The sequence below is a fragment of the Corvus kubaryi genome, unplaced genomic scaffold (genome assembly GCF_017639235.1).
Source record: "Corvus kubaryi isolate FWS band 111438036 unplaced genomic scaffold, C.kubaryi_AGA036_p1.0 137, whole genome shotgun sequence".
NCBI lineage: Eukaryota > Metazoa > Chordata > Aves > Passeriformes > Corvidae > Corvus > Corvus kubaryi.
This window is the reverse complement of record NW_024580671.1, coordinates 31,398,848-31,413,135: the sequence shown is the minus strand read 5'-3', so window position 1 is coordinate 31,413,135 and position 14,288 is coordinate 31,398,848. Positions and strand designations below refer to the sequence as shown.

At 43.0% G+C, this 14,288-nt stretch overlaps 2 protein-coding genes across 7 annotated transcripts in view; one reads left to right on the top strand and one right to left on the bottom strand.

The window, feature by feature from the left end:
• The window catches only part of LOC121659840 (gamma-secretase activating protein), a 69,861-nt gene that overhangs the window by 38,407 nt on the left and 17,166 nt on the right, over positions 1-14,288 (top strand). For 2 of the 4 annotated variants that reach the window (XR_006014474.1, XM_042018433.1), the window contains exons 27-30: positions 804-923; positions 3,358-3,419; positions 5,328-5,432; positions 5,581-5,674. Coding sequence is in view for 2 of the 4 variants with exons in the window: in XM_042018433.1 (XP_041874367.1) it covers positions 804-923; positions 3,358-3,419; positions 5,328-5,432; positions 5,581-5,674 (381 nt within the window). In the remaining 2 variants the exon portion in view is untranslated. Of the gene's footprint in view, positions 1-803; positions 924-3,357; positions 3,420-5,327; positions 5,433-5,580; positions 5,675-6,276; positions 7,791-14,288 lie in introns of those variants that run through there. The other 2 variants (XR_006014475.1, XM_042018432.1) reach the window with 2 other exon arrangements.
• Positions 7,047-14,288, bottom strand: part of CCDC146 (coiled-coil domain containing 146) — a 69,679-nt gene continuing 62,437 nt past the window's right edge. For all 3 annotated transcript variants that reach the window (XM_042018427.1, XM_042018428.1, XM_042018429.1), the window contains 4 exons: positions 12,296-12,424; positions 10,677-10,814; positions 9,107-9,355; positions 7,047-8,206 (listed from right to left, as the gene is read on the bottom strand). In XM_042018427.1, the coding sequence (XP_041874361.1) occupies positions 8,039-8,206; positions 9,107-9,355; positions 10,677-10,814; positions 12,296-12,424 (684 nt within the window). In that variant the 3' untranslated portion in view covers positions 7,047-8,038. The remainder of the gene's footprint in view (positions 8,207-9,106; positions 9,356-10,676; positions 10,815-12,295; positions 12,425-14,288) is intronic.

Here is a 14,288-nt window from a genome sequence, read left to right as displayed (position 1 = left end):
GTCAAGGGCTACAAGGGAAAATTCTATCCTGTAGCAAATAGAGTGTTTTTTCTCATGCTGTTGCCCTGCTAATAATTTTCAGTTTCATCCTGAAGGGATTACTTCCAGCCTTGATGGAAGAGCTGGTCTGGATAGTAGACTCACTTCCTAGAGCTCCTCATAATTGTTTACAGCATTTTCAAAGCACTTGCTTATTTTCATTAGGGCAAGACATCTTGACATCTGAACATCTTAATGCTTTCCAATTCTGTTTGAATCTTTCTGGATTTTATTAACTGATCTGTCTTTGGTCTTAGAAACTGCTTTTGGTATGAGTTTGTCCCTCAGTCTGTGTGGGCACAAATGCTGCCACACAGTAGTGTTACCTGATAACAAGACCATCATCAGGCTGGTGTTAAAGGAGAAGCTGAAGTGTTAACACTGCCCGTGGGAGTGCCTGGGTGGCAGCGACATCCTGAGGGTGGTGAGGCCTCAGGTTTTCATTAATTAGGAGGAGAGAGGGAGATAAAAACCAAATTAATAGAACAATTCAGATATAAAACTTGGAGACATTTAGTGACAGTGTACAACTTTAATGACTGTTTTCAGTCCCCTTAGCATTCTTCTTTCTGACAAGCTTGTGCTTGAGAGGACTTAGAAGATGTCTAAATAAAACTACATGACTCAATAAATTGATTTCCTCACCAACTAGAAACAATCAGAAAGTTAAGGGAAGTGATGGCTTTAGCTAGAGTAATGCCAGTCTCCAATAGCGAATTAGAAAAAAATACGTATTGTACTAAACAAGTTTGTCTCTTTCATAGGTTTTCACACTCTGCATCTGGGTCTTGGTGTTCGATGTCTCCCTCTGCACACCCTCCTGCACTATATTGACAATGGGGTCTTGCAATTGACAGAAACGTGTGTCAGGAAATTGCTGAAAGGTACAGTGAACATCGTGTTTCATTTGTTACCAGCAGCTAATTGGGAGTGTTGTCCTTGGAGCCGCTCCCCTTGGACACAGGCTTTACTGCCCAGGACACTCAGCTCTTCTTAGAGTGTTGTTTCAGTGAGGGCTGTAGCTGATGGTGTTGCCTACCTGAAAGGAGAAAGTCAGGGCTCAGGCTATGTGATTTGCCTTACCATATAGCACACAAAGAAATGTCTCTGTGGAGAGAATTTGAGTTTGTAGTTTTTCCACTTGAGAGTTCTTAGAAAAGCAAATACTAAAGATCATCATAGGATTTGTTGGGGAATTTCTGTGACTCTATGAAATTGCACACCTGTGTGTGGGGAAGTGTCTTGGTTTGAAAGACAGGTGTCTGCTAAGGAAGGCAGGAGTCTCCCTTGGAATGGCAGATGCAACCCCCCTTCCCTCCGAGTTATTCTAATTTTGAAATCAAGGGGCTTTTAGGCAAAGATGTAGAAAATAGGAATAACAGTTCTTTACTATTATATATCTGTATGTGTATAACCAGTCAAACAAACAGCAATAACCATGGCAGTAACAGCAAACAATCACAAACCCAGTCCCAGCCTTCTCTGCTGTCAGGCCCTTTCCCCTCGGGTGCAGTTTTGCTCGCAGCCGGCAGGGGCGCTGGCGGCTCCCGGTGAGCAGGGCAGGTGCGATGGTTCCCCCGCGGCTGCAGGGGGCGCTCCGGAGCGAGCTCGGGGAGCACGCGGCACTGGCGGCCCGGGATCCCGGGAAGGGATGGAACAAAGGCTTCACAAACCCCTGGGCAGCCGATCCCGGTGTTCAACCGGACCCTCGGGACCAGCAGGCTGGAACAGCAGGCTGGACTGGCAGGCTGGAACGGCAGGGACGAGCACAAATCCCGGTTGGGAGATGAGGTGTATCCAAACGGGGAAGCCCCCCGGAGGTCTGGGCAGGCAGGGTGTGCGGGGCTACAGTGTAGCGAAGGCTCGAAGCAATGGCGGGGGCAGGGCGGCCACAGCCCAGCTCCCAGCAGGGCAGGGAAGGCGGGCTTGGGATCCCAGGGTTTCTCTGGCAGAAGGAAATAAAGCAGCCCAAGAAGCAGCCTCCCTCTCTGTCCAAACGCAGGAACCAACTGTCCACACACCCAGGTGAAACAAAAGAGTAGCCAGATGCACCCCACCTCAGTAGCCAGGTCTTTTGTTTTTCTTAATTACCCAGCAATTTGTCCCCCTAGCAACACATATGGGGAAAATTCCTTTAACAGAAAAAAAACCCAGGAGAACTCCTAAAACTCCAACCGGAAGTTGGTCTGCTATCCAGCCCTCAGCTTTTGCTTTATGTTTGGGACAAGAGGAACAGGCCTGTCATGCTGACCTCATGGCTGGGGAAGATTATGGAACAGATCACTTGAGTGCCATCACATGGCATGTGCAGGACAACCAGGGGATCAGACCCAGCCAGCATGGGTTTGTGAAAGGCAGATCATCTTGTCCAACCTGATCTCCTTCTATGACCATGTGACCCACACAGTAGATGAGGGAAAGGCTTTGTTTGTTGTCTACCTGGACTTTACACCATTTGACACCATTTCCCACAGCATTCTCCTGGAGAAACTGGCTGATCATGGCCTGGATGGGAGCACTGTTCACTGGGGATAAAACTGGCTGGACAGCTGGGCCCAGAGAGTGGAGAGGAATGGAGTTACATCCAGCTGGTGGCTGGTCCCCAGTGGGGTTCCCCAGAACTCAGTACTGGGGCCAGTCTTGTTTAATACCTTCATCAGTAATCTGGACAAGGGGATGGAGTGCTTCCTCAGCCATTTTGCAGATGACACCAAGCTGGGCAGGAGGGTAGGAGGGCTCTGCAGACAGGTGTGACCAGGCCACACTGATGGGCTGAGGTCAATTGCATGAGGTTCAACAAGGCTGAGTACCGGGTCCTGCCCTTTGGTCACAACAACCCCAGGCAGTGCCACAGGCTGGGGCAGAGCGGCTGCAAAGCTGCCCAGGGGAAAAGGACCTGGGGGTGCTGGTCAGTGGTGGCTGAACATCAGCCAGCTATGCCCAGTGATGTGCTATTTCTCCAGTGTCCAAGAAAAGGCACAACAAAATATGCTGTATCAATCTGTGCCTGGTCTTTATAAATGAAATATTATAAACTTGGGGAGTTGTACTTAGTCGAAGTACTTTTGAATTACTGTATAAATTTTTATATAAAATGGCGAAGTTATGTACAAATATACAGAAATACATTTGTCTAAATTATATAAATGTAAATAACAGCCCTTATTTATGTAGTATAATGTAAATAATAGTCCTTACTTTAAATTGAAATTTTCATTTCATTACAGAGGTGATGTTTATTCAGAATGTCTTCAGTGAAAGTTGAAAGTTATGTGATTACTACTTGTTTGATATGGTTTTTTTGCCTCTTGCTTATAGATCTGGATGACACTGAACAGAATGAAAAGCTGAAGTTTAGTATTGTCATGAGGCTTCCTGAGGTAACTAATGGCTTTGGATATAATTTCTTGGATTTTGGAATTGATAGGAAATGCCTCCTTATACATAGGGTCCAACCAATGAAAGATTCAGCTGTAATTCAAATAGAACCTGATTCAAATATAACCAGAACATCCATAGTTTCTTCATCTGCTGCTCCTGGGCTGTAGGATACCCTGATAACCTAAATTATAGATTTGTCCATAGTGTTTTACCAAGCCTTCAGTACCCTACAGGAGTCAACAAGACTGACACTGTTCTGCTGAGTACTCATCTCCATAAAGCAATGAGGGTTCAAAGAGGGTTTATGGGAGTTTTGTGTGGGGTTTTTAGCATCCACAGGGCCTTCCACACTTGTGACCTCTGTGTTTGGTTCCATACACTTAAAAAAATATGTTCAAAAGCTGGTAGAGTAAAAGCTGTAAAATCCTACTGTACCACAGCTTTGTGGCAGGGATGAATTACAAGATCTCCCCTCAGCTAAACCTCACAGTCTCATCTATTCACAAGGTGGCTTGTGTAGCCACAGGCTAGAGCTGATTACTGGTGCTTCATAAAATGCTCTAGCAGAATGGGAGATGCACTCCTCCTTCTCCCCTTTTGCTCTTAGTGCACAGCACAGGACTGCAGGGGAAACACAAGATGTCAGGGAGCAGAGGAACACCAGGGATCCCCCTCGGGGAATGCCTCGCTGCAGAACAGGCTTTTCTCCACATAAGTTGCCCATTGTTTGCTCGTTATTAAGCTTGTAAGCTTTCACTTAGAGTTCAAATGGCCAGAAGTGCCGCTGGCGTTTTCCTCCAACAAAGGCTTCTTTATTTGGCAGCCGTTTTGAGAAAGGGTAGAGAAGGAGATCTCCACAGGATGTTCTTTGTCCTCTGTGTCTTGTTTTGGGCCAGGGCTGGTGAGCTGGGGTCAGCACAGGGCCCCTGAGCTGCCAGCCCCAGGCCTGGTGGGTGGGGAACTCCATTCTAACCACGCTCTGACGTGAAGGGCTGAGCTGGGAGAGATTTAGGGAACAACTACTGCTAGCTATGCACAGTAGACCAGTGCTTTGTTGTATCTATTTACAGCGTTGGGAAAAAATGCTGGGAATAGTCTGTTTGCCAGAAAGGTCACTTTGGGGTGACTCAGACTATTTTGAGCAGGTTACATGCAGTGGATGACTTCAATTTCATCAGAAGCAAGGATTTAAGCACCATTAAACTGTACAGCATTTACTAAAATGAACAGCTGTCTGCATTGCGGTGCAGCTGAAGGGGAGGGACAGGGGAAGATCTACACAAGGAAAACAGCAGAAGGTGGAGCTAATTTCAGTGTGTTCCTATTCTTTTGCTTATTGGTTGGGATTGGAAGCTTTGGGAAACCTGGTTTTGAACCTCTTTTGGCTCTGGGAATGTAAGTCAATGTTATCAGTTTCCAGGATAACAGGATTGAAACTTCTGTTCCCAGTATCTTTCCTTGTCAGCGTTCGGCTTGTCTAAGCTTCCTTAGACTGAGCCTGAGAAGCCCTGTCCTGAATGAGCCTTGAGGAATGGGGCATCTACATTATTCTCTGGGGGAAGAATAGGTTCAAATCAGTCACAGTAAAGGATAAAGATTCAATTAATACTTAAGTACACGGAACAGTGGCACTGGGACAGACCAATTGAGGTGAAGACCAAGCGACAAGGTTTTGATTTCCCACGTTTTGGGAGCATATTGTGATCTCTTAGTTACTGGCTACAAAAGGAAGGCTCCACGGCTTCCTTCCATCAGAACATGATAACCTCTTTGTCATCAGGGTCTGAAAGGAAAGCACATCTGCATTACAGGGTGGATTTTGTGTCAGGTTTTTTCTCCATTTTCTTAAGTTTCCATTGTCTCGTGTTTATGTTCTCAGGTTTTTGGGGTTTCTTTTTGCTTACTAGGCTCTTGGTCAAAAGGTCCGCCAGTACTGGAATCATCCAATAAATGCAAATTTAATTGCACGGAAATATGTGAAACTTTTGCTTGAGAAGCTGGGAAACAGGCAGGTAAGGGCACAGAGGCCGTGTTTTTAAATCTTATGCTTTGACAGTGTTGAGATTCCTGAGCTTTCTGTGGACTATAACACACTAAAGAAACACTGAACCTTGGTACTGTGTGACTTTGTGAACTAACCTGAAATGGTCTCCCTTGTAGTGCAGCAGGCCTATCCCTGAGAGACTCTCAGTCCCTGTGGAGTTTTTGCCACTGAACTACCTGGCTAATATGTTGACAGAGATAGAGAATCAAGGTAATGTTAATTCTGTACTTCGGAAGACCAGTGATCGTTACCCTCTGATGCTCACTCAGATGTATTCTGTCTATAGTGACATAATTGAGTTATTAGAACTCCAGTGATGTCTGAACACATAGGTTTGGTTGTCTTTCTGCTGAAGGAAAGTGTAAGGGGCCAAGATTCTCCATGTATGGGGAGAATACGTTCTCCATGTATTCCTCCCCCTGCTATCTGGGGAGGAAAGAGAGTTAAACCATGTAGCATTATATGAGCATGTGTCCTGGGGCATTTAATGCACTACCACCAACACAGCCACTGTGCTTCAGTCTGGGTTTGGATCTCCAGTGTCGAATTGGTTTGGAAGTCCAGCCTCCAGAGAGTCTTCCCTCTGTGTGGGATACAATTGACTTACATCCCACTGATAGGACAGTTTTTGCCATGGATGAGCATCCAAAAGGCACCACTGAAAGCTGAAGGTATTTTGGGTACATGAAAACACAGTCCTATTAGCCCTTATCTTTTGGTATTGTAGATGAAGCTGTTTAATAGATTGCAGGACTGTAAGTGTACAGAAGCATGTACAATTTTGTAAATACTTCCTCACCATGTTTCTCTAGGTGTGCATCCATGTGAAAAACAAGACCATGTAAATGTAAGATTTGTAGAGGAAACAGCACTCAAGCACACTATGACACTTCTGGGCCTCAAATATTCCTGAAATACCGTGCTGTTGAAGAAGGCTGTCAAACTGTGGTGCCTCTGTAAAAGTATTCATTTAAATGCAATGTTGTTTCCCAAATAACCTGCAGTTTTGGGTAGTTGCCAGTACTGACATGAGCTACTCAAAATGGTGTTTGGTCCAACATACTGAGGTTGAAATTACTGACTTCTAGATAAATCCTAGAGAAGTGCATTTGACATAACCTCAGGTTTGAAATTTATCTGTGGTTTCATTTTGAAGTGGTCAAAGAAGTGGAACAACAGCGGGTATCAAAACACGCTGTGAAAATTGGTATGAATGTCACTTCTTTTAACAAGACAATGCTAGAAAAGGCAGTCCAGTTGTACAGCAACAAGAACCAGTAACTGTTTACTTGGATTAATAAAAGGATTTCTTGGTGTGTTTGTGTAAAGCAGGTAAGAATAACAAATAACTTTTTATGTCAGGCATGAGCAAGGAGGTATTCATTCCTTGTGGTGGTGTCTGTTACCTTACGGTACTTCTGCTTCTGGAGCTGCATTCTAATATTTTCACTTGTGTAATTAGCACAAAATATAATCTCCTTAAAGTGCATGTGACAGATTTTGTTGGGAGTTTGTTTGTTTGTTTGTGGGGTTTTTTGTTGTTTTTTAAAGATATGTATAATATATTGTAAGCAATATAGGATAAGGAAAAAGCTTTAGAAATTTATTTTAACAGTGGCTTGGACAGAGTTTTACATAATTCTTTTTTACAACTTCTAGTGTTACAGTTCAAACCTCAGCTTCAGAAAGAAATTAGGCAGGCTGTTTTTGCTTTGTTTTCAACTTCTGTTCATATGTAACTGAGCCAGTGTTGTTTGTTCTTTTGTTTTAAATTCTGAACTGTGACATTAATTTAAAATGGTAATAGCAATTTGCTACACAGAGAAAATTGCCAAGTTGTGCCATGCAGGATTTCTGCAGCCTTTATTGGATTTTATGAAAACTACAAAATTCCAGACTATTAAACTAGAGAAACTCATCAAATTGGATATATTTGGGAGGTTTTCAAAACAACCTCTGATATTCTCTTTGAGTAGTTTCCATTGATGCTCCCTGCTCCTTACCAGTGAAATAAAAAGATCCAGTTCCTGGGAGTGACCCGGCAAGCTCATGGTCACTCCCTTGTCATTGCCATCCATGAAGGTTTAGCTGTCTCAGTGACTGCAGAGTGGGGAGGAATATTTTTTTCAATATAATTAGAATTTCTCTGGGAATTGTAAATTCCAGTCCCAGACTGCAGAAAGCCATGTTGGTTGGTGTATGTGTATAAGTGGTGGTTACTTTGTATTATATTAATAACAAGAGAAGATTTTCTAGCCTGTTCTTTTTAATGAATGTATTATAACATATCTTCAAATGCAATAAAACTTCACCTGGAAAAAAAAAACCAAGCATAGCATGAGGATCACTCACTTTTCTTAACACTTGGAAATACTGCACTGCATTTGGGATACCTGGAGAATGGACCCTGGATCGCCGACTAGTTAGCTATGCTTTTGGCATGAACAAATACTTTGTTTTCAGTATGGAATTTGGCTGAACACCTACAGATCTTCCTTCAGTGCAGTGTAAATGCTGCTGACTCTTGTGATCCAGCAGCTGGTGCTGGTCTCTCCTGCTTCAGGCGCTGTCTGTTCAGATTTCAGGTAGCTTTGCAGGAGGCTTTTTGAAATGTCTGGGACTCGAGCTGGGCTCACTTGGTCTGAGGGGAGCCACGTGGGGCTGCAGCAGCGGGAGCCTCCCCTCCTCCGGGATAGCGGGGGCATGGCAGGGTGCTGCACCTTGTTCCTCCTCTGCAGGGTGCTGTCAGAGAAACACAGCTTGGTCACACAGGGGTTGTGTGCTTTAAAACTCCAGTGCTCTCCCGAGCCAGTGTACAAAATCCATGACAAAGGAAACACCATTAGTCTAATCCCTGGCAAGGCAGGAAAGTTGAAATGGTATTAAAAGGAAAGCATGAGGTTTTGACCTTGCAGATGCGAGTTTGTCCTTTTAAATAGTAGACAGTGTGAGCCTGTCATGCTTTTGTTATTTGTCAAGGAAACAGATGAGATGTGCTATTAAAAGCTGTAATAATTGTGCACAGAACATCTGAGGAACAATTCTGTTCTTGAACATAGTTACTGCAGTGAGCCTTTATCCACAGCACTGAAAGGAAGCTTGAGTCACAGCATGAGAAGATGTTTCATGACAGAAGTTTCTTATTCTAAACCATTATTATTCTGTAGGAGCTCTCTGCTCTGGGATCACTGACCATCTCAAGGACAGAGGCAGTGTCCAGCAGGGTAGGGTTTGAAGCACTGTTTGCCATGCTGCCCTGCCTACCTCAGTGTCTTACCCAGCAATCCAATTTCTTGCTGCTTCCAATCTGATGCTCATTGCATCTTATATGTGGGAGACGCTAAACTTACTTCTCCTGAACCCTACACTCCACATTTTGCAGCTTTTCCTTGAAATCCAATGAAAAGTAGTATTCCACTGATGGCTGTCCTGCCCTTCAGCCACAAGATAGTTACACAAACTACTTTTATAATCAAAGGTGAGGCTTCTAGTATATGATCTCCTCAAGATTCAATGACCAGCTCTAAGCAGTGTTGCCAGACTAGTGTTAAAATTCCACAAACCCACTGTAGTAGTTTTCTCTGTCTGTACTGTCATCTGCACTGGCTCTTGGAGCTCTTGCAGTGTATGACAAAAACTTACTTTAGCTCTGGCTTCAGCTGCTACTTTTTGCATCTTCTCACTGTGTACTATCTTCCACCGTTTCTTTTCTGCTTCTATAGGAGCGGGAAGGCCTTGACTTATTGTCAATGAAGCAGTCATCACAAATTGCTCTTTGTCTCTGATTTCCTGCTGGAGTTTAATGGCAAGCGCTTGCTGCATGGATAACTCTGCAAAAAGAGCCCTTATCTCCAGGGTTTTGTCATTTATCTTCTTCTGCAGTTCGTTGGTCTGCAATGCAAAACATCTGCACTGTAGTTAGGGCTTCCCTTTAGGCACTCACTGGGCATGACACTTGGGGCAGCATTAGGCATGTGAAAATAAGTCCAACTTGACAAGGTTTTAAATAGTGGTTGAATACTTGAAAATGACTTAATTTTTGTGATCACTTAGAACCAAAGAAATTGGCTGCTCAAGAAGTCACAGTTACTCCAATACAAGAAAAGCACATTTGTCTTTGCTTCTTGTCCTTTTCAGCTGGACAGTAACTCCCCCAGCCCCCAAAGGCTTGGGATCCCAATTCTCTTTGAGTTTATGCATAATTAACTTTGTAATAAAGCTGGAATAAGCCAAATTACTACAATATAATTGAGTAATAACGCTGATGCAGGGGCTATGGGTTGTGACATTATCCTTGGAAGGGGGACAAACAGAAAAGGAATGTGACAAGAATCCTTGAGTCTCACTGAAGATGATTTTAAAAAACCAACAAAACTTAAATACTCTTTAAGTGACTAATAGGGAATTGGGAGAGTCAAAGCACTTGTGAATGCAACTTTTGGCACACTGCCATTCTTACAGTAATTTATTAGCCCATGGCCATCATTTCACAAACACAGTTAACAACCATGATATTTCTGTGTGTATTTAAAATTAATTATAAAAAAACTGTTTTGAGCTTTCATGTGTGCCAAACCTAACATCTAAGGAAAAAAATTCTACTCTGGCCTTGTTTTACATTAATTACTTAGCATTTTTTTTCTGACTTTCCCTCAGATCTGCTCAATTTGCAGCTTTTTCATTAGGAATATGGGGGCTGGGAGCATTTTTGGTCTTTCCCAAACAATATTACTGGCAGTTAAAAGCAAATAGCTATAATTATATTTTTAAAACTGTATTGGAAACCATGTTTCCTGTGTGATTCTCCCTAACTGAACAACAAAAGTACTTTGAGCCAGATACCAAGTTCAACTTTTTGTATGTTGGAGTAGAATTTACCTGGCCTTCCTTTATTTTTTTTCCCTTTATTTTCTTTTAGCCTTTGACATGTTTGTTGTAGAAAAGCTGTTAAGTATATTTGCAAAAGGAGGATCCTACAAAGTTTCTAAGCATCTACTTCAGAAAGTCCTAATCTTATATTTGGTGAAAGGTGCAACTTTCTTTTTAAAAGTGAGGACATTCACTATTCATGTCTGTAATTTCTGAAGACTGATTTATGATTTGCCTATCAACATTGCCAGCCACTTTTGTAATTTGCAAGTGAATCACCTCTGCCCAGATACTGTTTCATTCTGTACAGGCTAGCAAGCAGAGCATGCAGTGTCCTTCTTACCCTCCTGGTGAACAGCAGCATGTCCTGCTTGCCGTTCTCCACCATGGCACGGATTCTGTCCGTCAGATTGGAAATGTTCTCGCAGAGAAAATCTATCTTCAGCAGTCTCTGCTCCTTCTGCAGCAGCTCTGCCTCGATCTGCAGTAAGAACGAAGACACAGTGTAAGGAAAGGACAGGGGAAGGGGCAGCACAAAGTGTTCTGTGATTGCCTTGAGCTGCTGAAATAATACCAGTGAACAGCCATAAAAAAACAGCTTCACCATTAGTTTTCTCAAAACTTATGCCCTCTCTGCCAAACAGCAGGCCCAGATTGGTTCAGTTGGTTACTGTCAGTCATACAATTCTTCCATATCAGACTGTGCCCTTTTGGGGGCAGGGGTTTATACCATTGTCACTGCCTTACTGTGCTTTTCTTGAAAGCAATGGAGCTTTTTTCTAGTCATCATTTTTTTTTTTAATCTTCTGGTTCCTTGAGTCACACCATAATGGAAGGTTTCAGCTCTTGCTTTAAATACTTTTTCCCTCCTCATGCTAAAAAAAATATGGGCTCCATAAACAAATTACAACTACAATGACTTTAAATCCCAAGGAGATTGAAATAGACATTTAAAGGTATCATAACTCCAAGAAATGTTTCTTTTTAATGTGCAGGTTGGTGATAGCAGGCTGTGTTGTGGCCTGCTTGGCTATGCAGAGCTCCCTCCTGTCAAGGAATATGGGACAGTAAAGCAAAAAGCTCAGGTAATTCAAGCAGTTATGCTCAGGGTCTGTCTTTACAAATTGGATTTCAAAAGAAGACTCTGAGGTGTGCTCAGGGCTTGCTGCTACTGCCCTCACACCTTCAGAACCTTTTGCGAATCCCCTCCAAACACTGAACGCAGCGGGAGGAGTTTTGTGCTTCTATAAATGGGACAGGCAAAACTATATAAGAAAACGTTCCTTCACCTTCTTCCCCTCCGTACTGAGGGCTCTGAAACTGGCTTTCCACTGGACCTAATGCTTCCCTTTGAAGTCTCCCAGGGCAGTCACCAGCAGTGCTGCAGTCAGGTGTTAGCTGCTGGGCTGGCCTGGCTGCTGCTTCCACCAAGCTCTGTTCAGTGGTTCCTTCTTCATCAGGGAAGCAAAGCAGTAGAGCCCAGCCCTGACAAGGGGGCAGTGTTTGATTCTGTGCCGCACAAGCAGACTTTGTTAAGAGGCTGGCAGGTCTGCCTCTTGCTCACAGCCCATGGATAGTGCTAGAACAGCTCACTGCCAATTACCAAAGACTGTTAGCAGTTTATTATTCTGCATTTATCTCCCTCTGCTGCCTTTTCTGTGCCTTCCCCTAGTGAGGTGGGTCTGCACTGAAGTGCCAATGATGTGAATGGAATCAGCAGAGGATGCTGCAGAGTCAGGGGTACCTGATAGACCCCTGCCCTCCCCAGCCTCTCCTGGAAGAAGTCAAAATGTCCCATGTCCAGTTGACCTGGAAAGCAGACACTGGGATGGAGTTCCAAATAGCCAATCATGACTTTAATTCCTCTCACAGAAAATTTATTTTGAAAATAAAAGACACTATTTGTGTTTTGTAAGAGGCCAAGCACAGCAGGATAGCTCAGGATGTGGGAAGTGACATTACCTGTTCGATCCTTTTGAGCAGCTCAGGTGGAGATGGGTCCTTCCCTCCCATTTCTTGCTTTCTGCTCTCATTTGTGGCATCACCATGGTTTTCCTCCAGCTGTTTAATCTTGTCCTTGCACTGGGAATACTAGCAAACAAAGAGCCTCAACAGTTATTTATTCCCACCAAACTTATCATCAGACCTTGGTTTGGAGACTTCAACAGACAAGGTTTTCTTGTACTGGGAAGGAGGGCAGGTAACACAGAAAATTATGAATCATTTTTACATTTTCTTTTAAAAGGGAACTACAGTGTGACAGTTGCAGGACAGAGGAAACCCTGCTGTTTGACAGAAATTGAGTTCCACCTGTTTCTTGGTCCTCGGGCTACTTTTTGGTTTTTATCCTCAGGAATACAATAGAAGGCCCTGCTTCCCTGCTGATTAGCACTGAAAGTCTCATCCCTACAGGCATCCAAGTTTTGTACACTAACATTCCCAGGCATTCGTCCTGAAGTGACTCAGTGGCGACACTGAGCAGTGTGGTACCCTCGGGACTCACAGAGGCAGGTGTTGCCTGACCTTTCTCGTGTGAGACCTTCCCATGGAATAACACTTCCCAGAACATACTAGAGGGACATCCAGGGTCAGCATAAATACTCACTGAAGGAGTCACTGGGGCCATTTTTTCATGTTTGGACTTGCAAGACTGACAGTGGCAGGGCTGTGTGCTCTGATGTGCACCTGGCTGTCTGTCAGTGAGCTGACATTACACTACCCAAGTGTAAATGTTAACCATCCACTGCAGGTGATGATTGATTATGGAAATACGCAGTCATAGGCTCTCAAAGTTATGAAGAGTCACCAAAATGTAAAGTAAATGTTTAGATGTTGCCAGGATGAGGTTTGTCACTGGAAGCTAACAAGTCATATTTAACCACAAAAGAGAAAACTGACAGATATTCTCAGGTGGCAGGGCAACATTACCAGAACTCTTAAATATTTCTTTTCCTAGTAAAAAAGCACCACACAACTCACCCCTGTACACTTTGTCTAAAAGCAGCTAAAGTAAAAACGTTAGATGAGTGTAATGAACAATTTCCTCAGCAAACCATGATTCTGAACATAGCTAGGTACTGAAAGTTTTATTTTGCTAACAAATAGCTAAAACTCAAGCCCAAAAATACACAGAGTAGAAGAATGTAAAAGCAAGGCCAGTACAAACAGCAGGATGCAGTTATGCTTCCAGTGATCTTTTCTATCTGGGTCCAAATTTCTCAACCACTAACTCAGGGGAAAATGCCTTGTTGGAGGCAGTGGTATCTTAATGAGATTAGGGGCAGCTCATCAAGGAAAATTTTTCAGGACTGAATAGTTAATTTAGAGAAGGACTATTGCAGCAAAGCCACTGTCCAAAAAGCCATAAAAAATTTCATGTTAAATGTAAGTACTAGCCTTACTTTTAAATGCAGTATGAATTGGAAGTGATCAGATGAAAGCCAATCCAAAAGTATCGAAGTGGATTTAGAGATAACCATGTAATTCTGTGTCTGCTTAAGTAACATGACTACAGGCATCTTTCTTTATATTTTTCCTAATTTGTAGTGTTTTCCTTGGACAAGACTTTATCTAAGTTATAAGAGATTCTAAGTCTTAAATTTTTAAAAAATCCTTTCTTTCTTTCTTTCTTTCTTTCTTTCTTTCTTTCTTTCTTTCTTTCTTTTTCTTTCTTTCTTTCTTTCTTTCTTTCTTTCTTTCTTTCTTAGAGTGGATTTGATACAGGGAATAGGAAAAGGCTCTAGAAGAGAGGCTACTTGGATTTTAGTCAGGAGGAATTGTTGAAGGATGAGCACACAGGAGAGAACACTTGTTTAGATGAAGCAACTGGTCTGAAAAAGTGGACATTGAGTCCTTTTTTTAAAATCTCAGAGAAAGTAGGTGAGGTATGTACAGCACTAGAAAAGGGCAAATACAAGACCTATTTTAAAAAAGGGCAGGGATGGAGCTATGGAAC